The following is a 14,316-nucleotide window of genomic DNA, read 5'->3' as shown; positions in this document are numbered from 1 at the left end:
TTAAAAATAACAAGGTACTAAAAAACTAATTTAAAATAATACAAAACCAGTTAACATGCTACATCATTTGAAGATTGGCGTCTGAATAATTATTTAAAAGATTAGCATCTGAGCAAATTATTGATAATTTACAGGATGTTCACTATTTCAGAAACGTTTCATTTCAAGTTTCTGTTTGAAACTTTTACTTTAATCTTCGAGTCATAATAATAATAATAATATTGAGATTAACAATATATTATTATTTATATCTGTATAAACATTATAGGGTGTCCGTTATTTACAAAGTTGATCATTTCTCTCACGACGCTCTCTAAATTTTTAGTTTATTGTCTAAAAAACAATAACAGACCATTGTAAACACTTAATATTCACAATAAACCTTGCCCCAAAGACGATTTATTTCCCATTTAAATTACAGGGCAATTTTTGCCACTTTTTGCAGATATTTATTTTCCCTCGATGTTGTTCTCTCGTAGCCATGACAAACACATATTCTACAGAATTGAGCGCTCTACAAAAAAGGTAAAGAAGGTCCTTCAAAAGTTATTCGTACCATTTAAGTATAGCTGATTTCTTTCAATAAACAATGTTTATTGCAGCTATACTTAAATCAGCTTAAATTAAATGGTTTAAACTTCATTAGACTTGAAGATTTCTTAATTCCCAACCTTAACACCATCAGAATTGTATATTTTTACAACAATAGATTAAATTTTTCCAAAAAAATCATAATTTTGTCAAAAAAGTTGAAGAATTTAATAATTTACCTATTGATTAACTTTAACCGTGAATAACTTTTGAAGGAGTAGGTTTATCGAAAAATTGTTAGAGACCTCTATGTAGAGCGTTCAATTCTGTATAAGAATATGTAATTGTCGTGCTGCGAGAGAACAAAGTCGAGAGAAAAAAGAATATTTGCAAAAAGTGGGAAATTCCCATGTAATTTAAATGGAAAATGAATCGTCTTTGGGGCAAGATTTATTGTGAATATTAAGGGTATACAATGGTACGTTATTGTTTTTAGAAAATAAACTAAAAATTTAGCGGGTGAGAGAAATGATCAACTTGGTAAATACGGACACCCTAATAAACGTACGAATGGTATTCCAGGCAGTGGTACATCCTACGGTAACGGAGCAGGGTCTGGATGTTCTGGAAATGGTGGAAGTTGTGGAAGTAACTATGATTCAAGTGCCATAAGTTCTGGTAAATACAATGGAAACGCTTACTCTGGTAATCAAGGATCAACCGTTGCGGGTAGTGGAAGCTTTGTTCATGGAGGTACGTCTTATTAATTGATCTCAATACTCTTTAAAACTTATAGCATCCAGTATACAGGGTGGTCCGAATTGTATTCGGAAAACTTCCGTAGCATATTGAGTGAAAAAATATACATTCCTGTGTGTTTTTACGTAAAAAAGTTCTTCTGGTAAAAATCACTACAAGTAATAGTTTCGAATCGAATTAGTCATTAGTCAATACATTTAAAGACAAAAAAGATACATACTATGTTGATAACGATTCAACAGAAACTGTTTTATTGTATTTTTATCTAGAAAAATTCATGATCAGCTTAATAGAATAAAAAGTTCCGAAATTTATCATTTCAGTCAAATAACTATCTAGTCAACATGTTTATTTTTTGTTAATAATGACATGTATTGATTATTTCCATTCGACCTATCTTGAAAACGGATATTCGTAGCGATTTTTACAAAGGGACCTATTTTTCGTAAAAAATTATAGAAATGTATTACTTTATAGTTTTATACAGGAACGGACGAAAATTTATTACTTTTCAAACCAGTTAAAAATATGTAGGAGGCGCCCTCTACAAGTAGGAGTCATATTGACATCGAAATCCAAATTTCTCATATCAAAACACATCCAGACACAAATTTTCATCCAAATATTATTATATTACTTACTTAATTACTTAATTTCATCCAGATAGTACTTAAATTATTTGGAAAAATTCGAAATAAAAATGAAATTTCTACACCCTGTATCTCCGAAAACAAGCACATAAACATAAATTTATACGAACTTTTTTACTTATTTTTAGCTACAGTATATGCTGCCGAAGTTTTCCGCATACAATTCGGACCACCCTGTATATGTTTTAAAAATTAAACTTAAGCAATTAGTTTTTTCAATTTCTATTCAAATAGCATCCTGATTATAAGCTACTTGAGCTTATAAGACTAGAGACGAATGATGCACGTGTTGCACTGTTGCAATAACATTTTTTATGTATATTGCCTACTTATTCCAACAAGCTAGTAGAATAAAATACTCCCTTCAATATTATATTGATGCCTGGAATTATAATTATACAACTTTAAAAAAAAGGTCAATTATACTTTGTTAGTTCCAAGATAATCTGCAGAGAATCATCTCATGACATAATAATTTTGTATTATTTAAATAGCTTTTTATTTTTTTTATACAATAATTATTTTGCAAACTTACTAGAAGATTGAATAGATTAGATTTATGCGATTACACTGCCACCATTTCAGATCTATTGTGGTTCTCTTCTGACCTCTAGATTACATTCTCCAGTCCTATCCTATTCAAGGTATCTATTAACTTAGAAACTGAACCCTCCATATAGCTTTTTGTCAATGGCTTATCATTATCTAATAGAAAGAACCATTTGCCCTTATACTTAAAATGTGTTCCGTCGTTTCTTCTTCAGATTGACAAAATCTTCACCTGGCTTCGTCCATTCTAAATGGCCAATCCCATCACACCTTTACCCATACAGCACATCAAATCACATTTACGATGTGTATACATTATTAGATGTAGACACAGGGTGACACACTTCCCCCGATGTAAATATGCTACGTTTACACATAGTAGTTCACGTATGCACAAACGTTAAACGTCCGTCTCACAATGTAGCCACAGTATAGCATTTACGTATACACACAGTAAGGGATACACAGTGTGCCGGAGGATACACAGTGCTTGTGTATTACGTTTAAACTCTGTTTACACATTGCAGTTGTGACTACCGCGTGTATACGTATGTATTTTGCTTCGTATATACATCTTCTGCTAGATAAAACTACTTCTTATGAACGAATTTAGGAAATAATACAAGTTTTGATGCCTAACTTTTCGTTCTTTTTAAGAAATATTTATTCAATGATACCAATTATATCTTTCTAGAACGAAAATTAGGAAGGCAAAACTTTGTATTTTCCAAAAGTATCTCGATCGTAAGTTCAAGAGAAGTAGCCTTAAAATTGTTCCATTTTTGTTCTGCATTAAATGTACCATTTTTCTTCCATAAAATGGATTAAGTGGTTAAAAATAAAATTCTTATATTTCTTTATATCATGGAACGCAATAGCGCAAATAACACAATAATAATAATTATTTACAGTGCAGAAACCAGAAGTAAGAAAACACTGTAAAAGAACAGAATTTGTATCAAAATGTATTAAAAATATAAGTACCTAGTATAACAACATACTAAAATGGTAAACACTGATGTATCGCCACGATTTGGTGGACCTCGTTTAGTCATTTTTTTCTCTTCTTTTCCCTCCAAGCAGTTGGTTTGTTAGCATACTCATTCATCGAGATTAATAATCTCAGATTGACAATCTCACCCTTAAATTTTATATGAAACTGATTATTGAATATTAAACATACCTGTATATTGATCCATCTATAACTTACCGAATATCAGTGTAAGAAGTTCTTTGAAGTGTTTAAATCTTTCTATCTCTAGTCCATTTAGATTTTTATTATTTCCAAATTAAAAAAAAATATATTGCAGAGCTAACCTCTTTATCATTATACGAGAATATTTGGAGTTTTCATTCATTGGTGTCAAAATTTGGTAAATTGAGTATCGAGTAAGGGAAGAGTCGTTGCTATAATATTAATAATACTCTTAGGAAGATGTAACAAGGTAATTAAAAACTTGTGCTTACCTTAAAATCTTTTTTAAACTACACACAAACAGTACATTTATATAGAGCTTCCGAATGATAAAACAATAATGGCTGCTAACACATACCACTCCTAGAAAGGAGAAAGGAGAGAGAACACATAAGATACACTTAGTCGGTGTATCTAAGCTCAGGCTATCCGCGGGTGCGCACACCCTTCATTTCATGCTAGAATGTACACTAGTACACTATTACAAAGTGTCTATATAGAAATTTATATTATGTGTATACGTCACATTTTTACAAGGTGTATACTATAGGCACAACTATGATACGAAGTATCACACATACATATGACATATACATTGTATGTCTCATATACCGACGTCAGATTTCATAATTTTAATAATTATTTGTTACGTTACAAAAAACTCTTTAGAATCTTGAGTGCATACGGTATACAACTAGTAAACATTGTATCACACAATTCTATCAATATAAACCTGCGTGTATCTCATATGTATATGTTAGAACTAGATGAACACTTAGGTTCATTTTAACATATTTGGTTTCTCATGTGTCTCCCTTGTAGAAACATAATTTCATTTGGACGTGCTGTATGGGTAGATGCTTATTAAGCTTCTATTAGTAGACTCATAATACCTTCCACAATATATGTCTTATCAGGTCTGCCATAAATTTTATTATAGAAGATATCAAAAAGATAAACTATATTTTATATTTTTTAGCAGGTGGATGCACTACTTGCAAAGGCCCCTTCCCAGGACCAAGCGGTAGCATTCACGACTACAAACTAGCCTCTTCGGTTTCAACTACAGCATCTTCTGGAGCAACTGTTAACATTGGCACCACTGGACCAACACACCAACCTTTACCAACCCCTCATCTGCCAGGAGCATCCGGTTCTATTTTCACCAACAAGCCCATCAGTGGTACATCGTACAATGCAGGAGCTTCTTCAGGTGGAGCACACGTATCTCCAGCCTTAATTGCAACTTTCCCTGGATCTCCTGGAAGCATCCACGACAGCAAACCAGCTTCCAGTATCTCAGGGCACGGATTTAACGCTGCAGCCAACTCAGGAAGTGTTACTAATTCTGGGGCAAGTTCTGGATCTTACAATTCTGGATCTGGAGTTTCAAATATACCATCGTCATATCCCGTAGCTGGTCCCACTTGTAGTTATGCTCCTGGATCTCCAAACAAATGTGGTGGACCATCTACTGGGCCTGGATTGGTGGTTGTGCCTACTTTACCTGGCCCATCAGGAAGTATATACGATAGTAAACCAGTTGTAGCTGTTCCAGTTCATGGTAGCGTTATTGGATCAGGTATGTATATAGGGTATGCCAAACTGAGATTTCATTAAATACTTATTTTTATTTCATGATTTCTTCTTATTGTATTTTACATTGTTCTATATTATTAAAGGTGCTGGATCTGGTTCATATGGTAACTCTGGAACCGTTAGTAACATACCAGTATTCCACCCCATTGTTGGACCTGCCTGTGCCTACACTCCTGGATCTCCAAACAAAGGTTGTGGTGCTCCAGTGCCTGTAAGTCCCGTAGTACCAGTGGTGGTTCCGGTATTACCTGGACCCTCAGGAAGTATCTACGATAGCAAGCCAGTTCCTACTGTATCAGGCCATCCAACTAACTCAGGCTCAAGTACGTAAAATTATTTTTTTTGCTTCAGGTACATTTTGAAAAATTATTCTGCATCTTCATGAAATTCTTCGTCTTGAAAGACGCAAAGTATACCGAGTGCGTCTCAAAAGTGGCTCAACCCTATAACTTTTTTATTTTTTTCAGATAAAAAAACGAGATTTGGTATGTTAATATATGACCTAAATTCGGATTGATTGACGTATTCAACTGTTTTTGGTTACTTCCTGTTTCACCGGAAATGATTACAACTTTTGATTTTTAAATGACTCTCTGAATAAAATGACATTCTGAATAGAATGACATATCATATGCTATTTTCTGACATTCTCGCTTAAAAAATTGTATTTTAAATTTCGATCTAAAATGCCATGACTATGTTAAAATCACTAATTTTTAATTAATGAGCCTTGGAAAAATAGATTTGATTATCTAATATTTTTCGTGTCTTGTCCTGAGTCCTGGCCGGTTAAAAGATGCCGAAATCGTTTTTTAATCATATCTCAATTTTTTCAAATGGAACAAGGGTGGCTCATTAGCATATTTGGAAAAAGCATTTTTTTACGAATAATTTGGTACCATACACTTGGTGTTTCGAGTCAAATTGTCGTTATAAACCGCATGTTACAATTACAAAAAACCATATGCGAAAATGTCAAAAGTTGACATATAATATGTCATTCTATTCAGAGTGTCATTTTCTATCGAATAAAGTAAAAATATACTGAGGGTGCCATTTAAAAATCAAAAGTTGTAGTCATTTCCGGTGCAACAGGAAGTGACCAAAAACAATTGAGTAAGTCAATCAATCCTAATTTATGTCATATATTAACATAGCGAATCTCGTTTTTTATCTGAAAAAATAAAAAAGTTATAGGGGTGAGCCACTTTTGAGACCCACCCGGTATATCGCATATCGCATATAGCATATCGCATATCGCATATATCGCATAGCAAACCAAACATTATAATGTTTAAATAATAATAAAAAATCTTAATTAGAGTAACCATTTTTTTGGTTTGTCTACCGGTTCATAAAGTTACTCTTATATTGAAACTTTTGTAGCTACTGGATCTTATGGTAGTGGATCTGGATCTACTGTAGTATCATCAGGATCAACAGCCCCAGCCTGCAGTTATACTCCAGGATCTCCAAACAAATGCCAAGGGAGTTTCCCCACAATCCAATACAATTCTGCCCCCGGAAGTTCAATAAATATCATCCCTAATTTCCCTGGACCATCTGGAAGTATCCATGATAGCAAACCAGCTGTGCATGGTGGTGTGACTAATGCCGGTGCTAGTGCTACAGCTGGAGCAGGAACATATACTGGATCAACAACTGGAACTGTTAGTGGATCTGTTACTGGTTCTGGAACAGGATCTTACAGTGGTTTCAACGCTGGATCAGCACATAGTGGATCTGTGACAGGATCAACAGGTATGCAAAAAATAGATTCATTTGGGAGAAATTGGATTATTTTAAGTTTTTCGGGTATTTTTTGTTCTTTATAAGTCACTGCATATCAATAAACAACTATTAAGCTTATCAAAATTTAATTGTGTTTTTTGATATACCGGGTGCGTCTAAAAAGTGGCTCACCTCTATAACTTTTTTTTATTTTTTTCAGATAAAAATCGAGATTTGACATTTGAAAATGACACTCTGAATAGAATAACATATCATATGTCAACTTTTGATATTTTCAGATATGATTTATTTGAAATTGCAACATGCGATTGATAACGACAATTTGACTCGAAATACCAAATATATTTATGGTACCAAATTATTCTTTAAAAAATGCTTTTTCCAAATATGATAATGAGCCACCCTCGTTCCATTTGAAAAAATTGAGATATGATTAAAAACACGATTTCGGCATTTTTTAAGAGGCCAGGACAAGACACTGAAAACATTAGACAATCAAATCTATTTTTCCAAGGCTCCTTCACTAAAAATTAGTGATTTTAACACGTCTAGATTGAAATTTAAAATACAACTCTGTTTTAAGCGAAAATATCCAAATTTGACATATGCTATGTCATTGTATTCAGAGTGTTATTTTCTATCGAATAAAGTAAAAAATACCGAGGGTGCTATTTAAAAATCAAAAGTTGTAGTTATTTCCGGTGAAACAGGCAGTGGCCGAAAAAAATTGAATACGTCTATCAATCCTAATTTATGTCTTATTATACTAACCTACCAAATTTCGTTTTTTTATCTGAAAAAATAAAAAAATTATAAGGGTGAGCCACTTTTCAGACGCATCCGGTATGTGATGGAATTTTTATATATTTATATATTTCTTAAAATTACTTTTTTTAATGTTAAATAGATTTAACGTCTTTTTGTTCAGATACTTTGTGTTAAAAGGTCTAAATTATCTATATTAATATTCTAATTATACAGGGTGGCGCACCTCATTCGCCTCGGTTGATTATACGAAAACGGAAAGATGTAGAAACAAAATATTTTATGGGTATATGTGGGGAGGTAATGTGGGCACAATTTAAAATTATTTTAAATGTACAGGGTGTTTCAGAACTAAGATACATACCAAAGTTATATTTTTTCTTATGGAACACCTGGTATTTTATTTCATTTTTGGATTCTTGGGCCCAAAAAAAGGTATTTATTATAAGGGTTAAATATGTTTAAAATCTTTGGTTTTTGAGATATTTAAAGATATTTAAATTATTATTAACACCCTGTACATTACTTTTCGGAATTACATTAATTACTTTCGTACATTACTTTTCGGAATTAGAAATGCTCTTTCAAACTATATTAGTGTTTCCTATAGATACCTATCTGGCTCAGATTTTGAATAAAAATTGATTTTTCAATAAAATTGTAATCAAGATGGCTAGTGTTGTCATGGCAAGTTTCTAGTGACAGTAGCTATTTTCAAAATCGGGATTAGTTTATGGACTTTTTTAAATTTATACCAGTTTACTTTTATTTAATTTACCTACAGTAGTTTAATAAATAATATTTATTGAATATTTGTATATTATTCTTTCAAGAAAAACGAAGAAGTAGTTCTTTGAATTATTTTACGATGGCTTGTAGATATATGGATTTTCTATAAAATAGCCAATTACGGCAAATTCATTTTATTCACTTCCAACGACAGGTTTATGCCTAATCTAATAAGTTTTTTTATAAACCATTTTATAAACCACACTACCAGCTCTGCGAAATACAATACCATTTTTCAGTAAAGTTTATTTCTCTACCTTTAAACTCAGCATACGAATTAATTCTGAAAAGTAATGTACAGGGTGTTAATAATCTATTCTATTGTAGCATGCAAATTTAAATATGTTTAAATATCTCAAAAACTAAAGATTTTAAACATATTTAACCCTTATAATAAATGCCTTTTTTGGGTCCAAGAATCCAAAAATGAAATAAAATACCGGGTGTTCCATAAGAAAAAATATAACTTTGGTATGGATCTTATTTCAGAAACATCCTGTATATTTCAAAATAATTTTAAATTGTGCCACATTGTCTCCCCACATATACCCATAAAATATTTTGTTTCTACATCTTTCCGTTTCAGTATAATCAACCGAGGCGAATGAGGTGCGCCACCCTGTATAAAGTAAAATAGGTTAGTTCATTAAACATTTACTTCCATATTTATTGCACGAAATACATGTTTCTTTTTTCTTAGGCTGCTCAAGCTGCAAAGGGCCATTCCCGGGCCCTTCTGGCAGTATTCACGATTACAAACCTGTCTTGCCCCTTGCTCATGCTCATGATGGCTCTATTTCCACTTTCCATCATACCAGCACAAGTTCACAAAGCTCAGCGGCTGCTCACTCTAGCACAAGCACTCATACTATTCTATCAGGTGGATCTTCTCTTCCTTCTTCCTATGGTAAATCATAACATTGCACTACATTCTTTTGATCATATCATAAATTTATCTGCGCCATATATAATTTCAAAACTAGTTAATCCTCTTCATCAAATTACTTTAAACTGAAAGAAATATATAAGGTGAGTCTTAAATAAGTGCAAATATTTCTAACCCTAACAATATTTTCTATTTACCGTTTTTCAAATAAGTCCAAAATAACCGAGTTATTCAAGTTTAAAAATAAAAAAAAAATTATTTATTTTAATATCTTAATTTTATTTTATAATTATTATGATATCTAAATAAATTTTGTGCTTCTTTAACATTTTAAAACAGCAACAAATATGATTTTAATTAAGATTAAAACGAAATTATATTATCATGGAAACGTGTTTTGATTTTAAAAACTTTGATAAAATTCAACTATATTTTCATGTTTTTTTGTAATTTTCTCTAAAACGGTATTGAAATTTGGACAAGTATAAACGGAATTAACCATTTTAGGACAAGCAAAAATTTTTATGAAGAATAAATTTTTCTCAAAACATCAATAATAAAAAGGTTTTTTTCCTCTTGTAAAGACAATCCGGGAACATACTGTATAATATCAGAGATCAAGAAACTATAGCGTGAGTAAATTTGCGATGAACCGGCGGTTCTAAAAAGCTTTCTAAAATATACAGAAATATTTAAAAGAAAACACCATTTTCAACATCTTTTTATGCACCATTTTCAACATTTTTTTATGCACCATTTTCAACATCTTTTTTTTGCGAAAAAAACTCATATAGCCTGTCCAACGACAAAATTCTTGACCTACATATGTAATCTACCTATGTTGCCATATTGTTAAGATATTATCTTTAGAGAAATACAACATTTTCAGCATTTTTTTATTCGTGAAAAATCGTGTTTGTGGGATCAAAATATTATATGTATCCTGTATACCACCCCTAAAATTATGTGCGTTTATTTAAGACTCACCCTGTATAGTTTGTTAGAATCTATCTCAGTTGCTCTAGGCATTATATAATTTTTTTGTAAAGATTTATTAACTAATTTTTATTTCTGATGTATTTTAAAGATTTTATTAAACTGCTGCGTATTGCACAGAAATTAAAAAAAAACATAGAAAATTTATAAACGCTATTGCCTATCGAGTAATTATTGTGATGTTGGACAAAAATTTAGTTATTTTAAAAATAAAAAAAGTTTTTCGGATACCGGGAATCGAACCCGAGCCTCCTGGGTGAAAGCCAGGTATCCTAGCCACTAGACCATATCGGAGTGTACAGTTAATTTCGAAATGTTAAAGAAAACCTTCAACCAGTCTCGTTTAAAATTAAATTTGTTCTCTTTTCGATTTGTAATATTTTTTTCAAACTTAATCTATTTTTAAAATTTCCTGTAATCTCATTCTGTATATATTTTTAGAACCTGATGTTCCCGCGCCTTCTGTTCATCCAGAAGTGCCAACTTCCGGAACTTATTACATTAATAAACCATCATTGGTTCCTTCAAACGAATTGGAAGTACCCTATTTGCATGGTTCACCTAGCTTTAGCGGACAAATTCCCTGCTCTAGTGGTGATTGTGGATCTTATGGTTCTACTCAAGGTATCTAATAAAAATTTTGTTTCTAAAGCGGCGTTTACACGATGCAAGTTTTGCTTGCGCAAATACTGGTTTGCGAGTACTTGCAACTAAACATTTTAAAATTGTATGTTCACACTAGTCAAGAGTCAAGTTATTGTGCAAGAACTATGGATACCACAGAGATTGTTAAATACGGTGTAAATATTTTATGTCATACGTTAAGTGTGACGAAGTGCGTACTTTGTTAGAAAAAAATCAAAAAACAAGAGTATATGGGTAAAACCATGGATAAATCTGAGGAAAAACTGTTTATTCCAAAACTCTTTCAGAGGCAGCATCTCATAATTTTATTTCGATAGTGTACACTAAGGTGTACTCTTCTAACGATCTACAAACATTCGTGCTTTTCGTAAATTGTTAAAAACCTCATAATTTGGTCGTGAGACAACCTGCTTGAGGCCATTTTTTCGTGCAACTGCTACTGCAAGAACTTGACAACGTGTTTACATGTAAAATTTTCGCTCTGCAAGTACTAGCGTGCAAGAAAAGTAGACCGTCGATCAACTTTCCTTGCAAAGTAATTTTTCTTGTACAATCAGTTGAGCAATTACTTGAAACACAGTTTACATTAAGCAAGTACTTGCAATCAAGTTCTTGCGCAAGCAAAACTTGCATCGTGTAAACGTAGCTTAAACTTACCTGCTTACTGCTTACAAAATAACTAAAACAGAAACAGATACAGATAAACAGAAACAGATACAGAATTGATTATGGTGAAAATTTGTAATCATTTAAAAATTGCCCACATTAACGTTAGATCAATTCTGCCTAAAATACATGTTATAAGAAATTACATTATTTCGAGTATGTTTGATATTATAGCCATGTCAGAAACTTGGCTTACAAAACTTGTACCTGATAATATAATAGACATTGATGGATTTAGAGTAATAAGGCGTGACAGAGAGGAAGGTAGAGGGGGTGGTATTTTATTTTATGTACGTAACTCTATTAATTTTGCTATTATTGGTGATATGATAACTGTTTATTCGGAACAATTGTGGATTAATTGCAAAATAAATAATCTCAATAATACTTTTGGCATAGTTTACAGACCACCAGGGTTTCTTAATTTTGACCACTTTTTGGAAGAATTCGAGCACAATGTTTCTAATAACTTATTAATATGTAATAATCTATTGTGCCTTGGTGACTTTAATGTAGATATTTTAAAAATTGAATCAATATATACACAGCGGTTTATGTCACTTCTTCAATCCTTCAATTTGACTCAGACTATCAACGAGCCTACTAGACTTGGCAATACCGGGGCTACGCTTTTAGATTTGATAGTGTGCTCTGATTCTAGTCGTGTTTTAAACAGTTATGTTGATCCCAGCCTCGATGTTTCCGACCATTTTCTTATTAAATGTGAACTGAAGGTATTTATATCTAAACCTAAGCCCTATGTTGTCTCATACCGTGACTTTAAGAACTTTAATCGCGAAGACTTTTTTAGAGAACTTTTAAACGCTCCTTTTCAGGATATTTTGTATATTCAGGACATTAATATTAAGGTGAGTGTGTTCAGTGCCCTTATAGTGAGTTTATTTGACTCTTATGCACCAGTCAGGACAGCTCGCATAACGAAAAAAAAGGCACCTTGGATCACACAAAATATAAGATATTTGATGGAGACTCGAAACAGAGCATTAAGCAAATATAAAAAGAGAAAGACACTTCAGAATTGGGAGTATTATAGGCAGCTTCGAAATTTTACAAGTGCTACTATTCAAAGAGAAAAAGGCTTTTCTTGAGTATAATTTACGTAACCGCAGTGCAAAAAGATAATTGGAAGCTTCTGAGAAACTTGGGTGTTTATTCCAATGATTCCAAACACATTCCTGATTCTGTGGGTAGTGCTGAGGATCTTGGCGAATTCTTTTATCAGTTCCGTTAGGCCTACCACTCCCGATCCTCATACTTTGAATTTCTACTTACATAACAGGAAGAAAACAAATGCGTCATTTGAGTTCAGGATCGCTACAGTTGACGAGGTACGCTCAGCTTTTTTATCGATCGAATCCGAAGCAGTGGGTACCGATGGTATTGGATTGACCATGCTCCTTTATTGTTATCCAGTTATTCTTCCGTACATTGCGCATATTATCAATTCATGCATAGAAACTTCCACATTCCCTTTGGGTTGGAAGTATTCATTTCTACTTCCTGTGCCTAAAGTATCCAGTATCACCAGTATGAGTGATCTAAGACCAATAAGTATCCTTCCAACCCTCTCTAAGATACTTGAGAGGGTTCTTGAATCCCAGCTGAGAGAATACATAAATAAACATAGTCTCTTGCCTCCGATTCAGTCGGGATTTCGGAAAAACCACAGTTGTACAACAGCATTACTCAAGGTAACGGATGATATTCTGGAGGCTGCTGATCGGGGTGACCTCACTGGTTTGGTTCTCTTGGATTACTCGAGGGCTTTTGATAAGTTGAATCATCAACTCTTATTAGCAATATTAAAGTTTCTTGGGCTTGAGTGTCGCGCATTGAAACTTGTCGAGAGTTATCTCTCAGATAGGACACAATCTGTAAGATTAAATGGCACGCTGTCTAGTGTTCGACATATTAATTGTGGTGTCCCACAAGGATCAATTCTGGGTCCATTATTCTTTATCCTCTACACATCACAGCTCGATTCGGGTTTGAGAGATTCAACGTCGCTTCGCTTATATGCAGACGACACGCAAGTGTATATGTCTTTCCAACCAGGAAAAATATTGGAAGCCAATGCCATCCTCTCTAGTGAACTTAGTATACTTCTAAAGACATCATCTAATCATTGTTTAGACATTAATCCCAATAAATGTTACGGTCTTTTATTTGGTAGAATACAGGCTAGAGACCAATATGAAAAATTGTTTTCTGTGTCTTTGGACGGAAAGAGGTTGAATAGCTGTAAATCTGCAAGGAACCTTGGTGTGATTATGGATACTCACTTAAGGTTTACTGAACATATTAACAAATGTATAAAAAAGGCCTTCATAAATTTAAAACTGATCTACAATCAACGTTACATCTTAAATCCTAATCTCAAAAAGAAATTATGTGACACCTTAGTTCTTTCACAATTTACCTATTGTGACTCACTATATGGACCGTGTATTTTAGATCATGATGCTAAACGCATTCAACGACTACAGAACTGTTGTATCCGTTTGATAGGCAGT

At 32.8% G+C, this 14,316-nt stretch overlaps 1 protein-coding gene and 1 non-coding gene across 7 annotated transcripts in view; one reads left to right on the top strand and one right to left on the bottom strand.

The window, feature by feature from the left end:
* Positions 1–14,316, top strand: part of LOC115877492 (fibroin heavy chain-like) — a 38,576-nt gene that overhangs the window by 16,531 nt on the left and 7,729 nt on the right. For 2 of the 6 annotated variants that reach the window (XM_030893683.1, XM_030893680.1), the window contains 6 exons: positions 1,114–1,284; positions 4,664–5,266; positions 5,367–5,606; positions 6,670–7,044; positions 9,290–9,496; positions 10,913–11,095. In XM_030893683.1, coding sequence (XP_030749543.1) covers positions 1,114–1,284; positions 4,664–5,266; positions 5,367–5,606; positions 6,670–7,044; positions 9,290–9,496; positions 10,913–11,095 — 1,779 coding nt within the window. The remainder of the gene's footprint in view (positions 1–1,113; positions 1,285–4,663; positions 5,267–5,366; positions 5,607–6,669; positions 7,045–9,289; positions 9,497–10,912; positions 11,096–14,316) is intronic. The other 4 variants (XM_030893682.1, XM_030893685.1, XM_030893684.1 and 1 more) reach the window with 4 other exon arrangements.
* Trnae-uuc lies at positions 10,694–10,765 on the bottom strand. Its single transcript has one exon. It is a non-coding gene; the product is annotated as a tRNA-Glu (tRNA).

This window comes from Sitophilus oryzae, unplaced genomic scaffold (assembly GCF_002938485.1).
Source record: "Sitophilus oryzae breed Bouriz unplaced genomic scaffold, Soryzae_2.0 scaffold_1494_pilon_pilon, whole genome shotgun sequence".
Classification (NCBI taxonomy): Eukaryota; Metazoa; Arthropoda; class Insecta; order Coleoptera; family Curculionidae; genus Sitophilus; species Sitophilus oryzae.
Note: the sequence above shows the minus strand (reverse complement) of the source record. Positions and strands in the feature narration are given on the sequence as shown.